The following is a 6,673-nucleotide window of genomic DNA, read 5'->3' on the forward strand; positions in this document are numbered from 1 at the left end:
ATTACTTGAAATTGAAGCCTGGGTCCCAGACTCCTTGCGGCTGGTGGGGGCGAGGGCCGAGGGATCTTTGAGACTACTAGACTCTTTTTTTTATCCTAGACCTTCCTTGGTCTGCTAAGTGGACAGGATACTATGCCCGGAAATAAAACTCTCTAAACATAATAATGTCAAGCTCGAAACAAGTCCTACAGTCGTTAAACAAACATAGGCACGCTAAGCGTGCAGGAGTTATTTTTTAAATTTATGGGGTGGCTTGGGGTGAAACTGGGTGATTGTCCTGTTGGGATGGTTTATGCCATGGGTTGAGCTATTTGTGTATGGCGCCCCACGGAGTCACTTTTTTGCACAAAGTTTGCTTGCAAACAAAATAATTTTTACATGCATTTTGATACATCAGAACTGTTTTATTTAATACGGAAATTTTCATCATTTGATTAAAAAACAAAACTAATTCAATTGTCAAAATGTCACAAAATGGCACGTTCTTATTCTGTTTAAAGCGGTTATTTTGTTGCTAGCTTTGTAGCAACCGTAACAGGTTGCTTTTGTTTGTTACTTACGGAATACTTTTGGCTTTTTGCCAAACACTGTAACATGATACCGTTATTTTTCTCACTTTTGTAACATGATACCTTTGTTTTTTTTTAAAACGAACGTAACACGATAACCTTTGTTTTTCTTGAAAAAGCCACGTCTCCATATAGACATTGAACGAAAAGTACTATAATAAACGAAGTAATAAACGAATCAACTAAAAAAACCACTCTCTTCGGAAAAGTTCTTTAAAGCGCAGTACACCTGGAGTATTTGTTTCCTGTCAAAACTGTTCAACAAAGATTTTCGTTCATTTACAACGTAAATTCTATTCAACAAACGAGAACTAATTGAGTTATCAAGTTGTCACGAAATGGCACGCTCTTATTCGGTTTTTGCTATCGATCGTAGTTGCTTTTAACAGTTAAGTTACTTGTACCGGTTCATTAAATGTTTGAACGAAATGTTTTACAGTTGATTTCAGTTTACTTTGGCCGCCCGCTTTGCGAAGTTTGTTGAGAAATTGGAAACTTTGTTATGAAGTTGCCAATTACGGTGCGAGTTTGCGAATCAAATTGCAAACATCGATACAAATTTCCCGACTTCGGCCCGACTGAACTTTCCAAGTTTGGTAGTTGAGGAGAAACAAGACATGTTGCTCGAAAGTCATGGCAATTTCTGAACTCCAAGATTTTAGAACTTGTCAAGGAAAGTTGCTTGAAGTGCAAGACAACGTTTCGCATCAGCGATCACGCAAGTGATTGGCCGATAAATAAATTTCATACATGTAGAAATTTGGTCAAATTTTAACTTTTTTGTATGAAAACACATATTTAACGATTTCTGTGAGGCATAATCTTCACTGTCTTCAATTTCAAGTCTTCTGCGTTTGAAAACCGGATGAAACTGGATGGTTTACTCATATGTAAAATTGATTTTAATCGAAGCCGACGCGACGCGACAGGGAAGACTAATTTGTTCGAGACAACATGTTTACGGCTCGCTGAACATTTCTTAACGTCGCTGAACGTTTTTTATTTTTATGACATTTGTTTCCAACAGTTTAGCGTAACAAAGCCCTTTTTGATAACATAACTACAGAAGGATTTAATAAATTCGGGTCGAAGTTGGGAACTTTGTATCGAAGCTCACAATTTGATTCGCAAACTACGAATACGTTTCAAATCCATGATAATTCACAACTCACCAATTAATCTTTCAACGAAAACGAACTGCGACACGCTGCGACACACAATTTCGTCAGATTACTTCGCCTTTATAAACTGCAATTTGATTGGTTCTGATAGTACCTGAAATCTGATTGGTGTGACAAACAAACATACTTCACTGATCCACTGACCCACTGACCCACTGACTGAGTCACGGAACATCGCGCTGACTAAAGAGCTATTTTGAAAAAATAACTCAAAAAGTGGTAGCTAGTGGGGGGTAACAGCCCAATTATTTTTGAAAACATCTTTACCTTACTCAGTTTCAGATTAACACTGGTAGCATTCATACGCCATTTTAGACCTGATTGAAAAATTGATACCAAATTTCATTCCTCTAAAACTCAGTTCTGCACTGTACGATTTTTTTCCACCTGGTGCCCAGTCTTCTTGGTGCACTTTTCGCGGACTGCGTGGTATGACGTCACAGATTCAACAGAGAGCAGAACTTTCTCAGTTTCTTTTCTTCATGTACTGTTGTTCATGTATTGTTCATGTTTTTGAAAGACCAGAAAGGTGAGAAGGCTAAGAAAGTTTTCAGTTAATAACCCTATTTAATAGTGATAATTTTGCTGTAGGAATTTCTGGCAGCAGACTTTGGCTTTTGGTCTTTTACACCAGCCAGTCAAAGCAAGAACCGAACGAAAATATAAGCTTAACTCTTACGTATTTGGCAAAGCGTCGGATTTTTGTAAACGTGATAGTGATAACAAGAGCTAACTCGTTAATCTGAACTTGGATGCTTTAAGATCACAAATTGGGGGAGTTAAAGATATCATACAACGAATTTAAAGCGAGTTGGGGGTCATTTTGGGAAAAATTTCCTTTGAAGCCCCTACTTAATAATTAATGCATAAGCTTACAACAATTTCTTTGTCTGTTTGACACTGTCTTCACACGAGTGGAAGTCATGAGTTTAACAAGACTTAAAAATTCTATGCACGATTGAGTATGTGGTTTCATGTAAACCTTCCCCTATTATTTAATTATAAGGATTTACAAGCATATCATTTAGCCATGTATCAGTTTGAAACTCTGCCTTTCATAAAATTTCTTATTTCCAAACTTTAAAATAACAAATAACTTGTTCTGTTTAAAACACAAATTATTAGAGTCTTGCAAGTCACACAAACAAATTTGTGTGATTTTGTAATTATATATTTTTGCTCTTAGTTTCAAATGTGAATAAATTTTGTAACAGAATAATATTTTAGTTGTGTTCAATTTTTTCAATTTTTTTCAACCTCAGACTAGAAAATGTCTAGAGATATGTCAGCAAAAGTTTATGTCGGAGGTCTTGGGAACAGTGGAGACAAACAAGAGTTGTGGAGAGCGTTTTCCAAGTATGGTACATTGCGTGACGTGTGGGTGGCAAGGAGTCCCCCAGGATTTGCATTTGTTGAGTTTGCAGATTGCCGTGATGCAGAAGATGCTGTTAGAAATATGGATGGAAGGAGGCTTGGAGATAAGAAATTACGAGTAGAAATTTCAAACACAAGAAATCGTGGTGGAAGGGAAGGAGAAAAAAGGGGGGGTCGCGATAGTGGTTACCGTGGCGGCGGCAGTAGATACAACAGACGCGACGATTTCAGTAGACGTGATGATGACTTTGGTGGTCGTGATCGAGCGTACAATGATCAACGATTCTCACAAGCACGTAGAAGGTATGAGTGTTTGATAGCCGTGGCCCTGTTAGCTGTTTTCTAATCAAGTGCATGTGAAAATTAACAACCATTTTGGAAATACAAATTAATTTGATTTAATGTCGTGTTACCAGCAGCATCAGAACTTCTTTTTCAAGTCAGGAATGTGCTTAAGTACTATGTTATCACGTTTGTTGTTCAACCAAAATCATGCGAAAATGAATAAGAATTCAAACCAAATCAATGTTGAAATGAGTCTACATTGTTTACTTCACATTGCCCCAGTGAGTCCCTGAATCAGTTTATATCAGACATTTTTGAGCACTTTTTCACTTTTTTTCATTGATCATGATTGCCATTCCTCTAAAGAAGGAATTAGTACTTACATTTCATTTGCACTTTGAAATATTGACAATATTTTAAAATATTTCTCATCACTATGTACATGGAATTATTTTACTTAAATTTATATCACATATTTAAATTGAAAACCCACTAGTATATAAACAACTAACAGGGCCTTGTTATAATATATTCAGTTCTCTTTTATAAAATAAACTGTAAGATAATTTATTTAATGTTTAGCTTTTAGACAGAGCTTTACTAATGAGGTTGCCATTACTATTTTTCTAGGTGATTAATTCAGGGTTTGTAGTCTTTACAAACCCATTCAACATCTCAACTTACAGGCCGAGAACTTTATGCTCCCAGCAAAAGTTCAAAGTAGCATCTGGGATATCTTCATCCTTCACTTCCTCCAACATCTCTTAATCAAAAAATTCTACAGCTCATCTTCTAAGTCAACATCAGAGGCATGATTCCTTGAGACGTCTACTGTACCCTTCAACATTTATCTCAATTCTTCAAAATCTTACCCGCACCTCCCCAAAATGGGGTTTCTGCATGCATCTGTTTTGGCTTGATGTGTCAGCAGCAGGAATTCTTGCACTCAAAAATGCTTGCAAGCTATAGTTCAGAGAAGGTTGTGTGTTCAGCGTGAGCAAGGAGGGTTCATGATCCAGTCAGCAGCAAATAGTTTAAGAGAGCAGCGGTCCCTACTGCTGTTGTTTACCGACAGACGGAAGCCTGAGTCGCACCCCCCAGGAGAGGTCCCTTTAACACCGACTACCTGTAATTTAATTCCTGAAGCTGATTGTTGAATTGATGCATCAAAACACCATACTTGTCATATTTATTCGTCATGTAGTGCATCACTTCCTGTAAAGAGATGTAAGTGTCACAAGGGTAATTTATGTTGAAGACCTTCGCATGTTTATACGTAGACGATAGGAGAAGAAACTTACATGCTTTGCAGAAAATTAGAGAAGTTTGAGCACAAACCTTAACTTGGAATGCTTTCATCATGTTTAAGAGTGACAGTTCTTAGAGTGGTCATGAGTAACTAGTAAACTGTCGGCCTTATTAAGCTATCATTTTCCTCCTTTCCAAAACACTGATGTAATTATTACTGTTCCAAAAATCCTGGGAGTACTTTTCTTATTACACTGAGCAAAGTTCTTTTTTATATTTCTATTTGGGAAATGATATTATTATAATGATTTTTTTTCTTTATTATCATTTATTAAGAGTATGATAATGTTTAAAAAGTTATAGTAATGGTTTAACTATTCTGTTATTTATTTTGTGTTATTTCTGTGATGTTATTTTTCTCAGATCTCCTCCACCAAGATCTCACGAGCATTCTCCACAGTAAGTCATTTATAATATGAAAAGTTATCTTGTTTCTTTGATCTTCTGAGTCACAATCATTGTGTAGGGATGTAGTTAGGAAAAAACTAAACAGGCTCATCGACGAGCCCAGTTGGCTTTTCTGGCCTGTAAACTTTCAAAATTACCACAAATCATTGTTTGCTAGTGAAAAGCTCTGTTAGCTAAATGTTAGCTGGCTCTTAGCTACATCCCTGGTAATCAATATGCCTGACAAAATCTCAATTAAGCCCCCCTTTAACTACTCCCCATAGATTATCTCTGCCACCTTGTACATGTTGGTCACCCATAGATCTACCTTATTATAGGAAATTAACGATACATGTTATTAACACGAATTTCAAAAATTCGCGTTAATTTTATTGATGTAATTAATATAAACATGTTTACTATAATCATTTAACCAGAACTTTTCTTAAATTTGCGTTAATTTTATTATGCATCAATTTTGTTCGCATTGTTAAAATGCCTCGTTATATTCCTGTAATAAGGTATTTTGATTTGTGGCACTTGTCTGCCTCTCCCTGCCCCCTCCCCCCCCCCCCCCAAAAAAAAAAGAGAAAAAAAAGTATCTGGGGTTGCTTGTGCTGGTTTAAGAAAGATTCAGGCTCATGTCTACCATGTGCTAAGTATTTTTTTGACTTCTCTGTATGTTTCACATGTAATTGGGTTGTGTTTTAGTACAAAACTGTCATTCTAACTCGTGTTTGTTATTGCTTTTGCAGGGGGAGATACAGCCGCAGAAGAAGCAGATCCCGCAGCCCAGTAAGGCGTTAAGATTGCATCCAGCTAATGCAGGAAAACTTTCTCTTGTAGGTGTGTTAATTGTAGTGTTAAACTTGGTGTTTTTGTTAGCTTGTATGCTCTGTTGCATTTTAGAAATGAATTTAATTTCCATGTGGTTTATCTGGAGAACATGCCATGGCTATTGAGCAATCAAAGCACTTATTTATTGTAATTTTATTGATATTATTGAAATTTGAACTGTTCCGTACATAATTTAATAATATATATTTTTGTTTTTATTTCAGAATCGAATAAACAATTGAGTAGCAAGTACCAAAATGTAAATAAGAAGGATCTGGTTCCTTATACGTTATTTCCTGTATCACCATTATGTTACGTCATTTAGTGGAAAATTGGCAAGCCAAAGCACAAAATAGTAAAATTAAATATTAACTAAGATATAAAATATCTACAGAAGTATAACATTGTTACAAAAGCACATTTGATTTTCAAGAGAGTTCAACATCTAAATTCTTCTTACAAATATATCATTACTTTGTCAAGCAGACTGGGAGATATTGTCTTGATGAATCACCTAATTCTCACAACTATAATGAAGTACTACTTGACAATCAGTAAGGAGAAGTATTCATTTGATCTTGGGGCTTTAAGACTTCAATGTCTTTTTTTGGGGCTTCAATGTCTTTTTTGAACGTGTTTTGTTTTTTAAATAATAATAATAATTATAACCAAGTCTTGGCTAGTTAGCTTTGACGTGACAGAAGATTATTATTTAAGAGGAGTCACTACTCA

General features: G+C 35.8%; 1 protein-coding gene across 5 annotated transcripts; it reads left to right on the forward strand.

The window, feature by feature from the left end:
* Positions 1-2,170: 2,170 nt before the first annotated feature.
* On the forward strand, positions 2,171-6,673 carry LOC144646713 (serine/arginine-rich splicing factor 3-like). 5 transcript variants are annotated; one of them, XR_013569468.1, is made up of 5 exons: positions 2,171-2,279; positions 3,013-3,427; positions 4,040-5,116; positions 5,860-5,950; positions 6,166-6,673. XR_013569468.1 is itself a non-coding variant. In XM_078506392.1 (5 exons), the coding sequence occupies exons 2-4, from the start codon at positions 3,021-3,023 to the stop codon at positions 5,909-5,911; spliced, it is 495 nt and encodes a 164-aa protein (XP_078362518.1). In that variant the 5' UTR covers positions 2,171-2,279; positions 3,013-3,020; the 3' UTR covers positions 5,912-5,950; positions 6,166-6,673. The 5 variants fall into 5 exon arrangements, 3 of the variants coding, with proteins under 3 accessions (XP_078362518.1, XP_078362520.1, XP_078362519.1); XM_078506392.1 differs by having other exon boundaries at positions 5,081-5,116; XM_078506394.1 differs by having other exon boundaries at positions 5,081-5,116; positions 5,860-5,946.

This window comes from Oculina patagonica, chromosome 3, assembly GCF_052425735.1.
Source record: "Oculina patagonica isolate OP01 chromosome 3, crgOcupat, whole genome shotgun sequence".
In the NCBI taxonomy this organism is placed as follows: Eukaryota; Metazoa; Cnidaria; class Anthozoa; order Scleractinia; family Oculinidae; genus Oculina; species Oculina patagonica.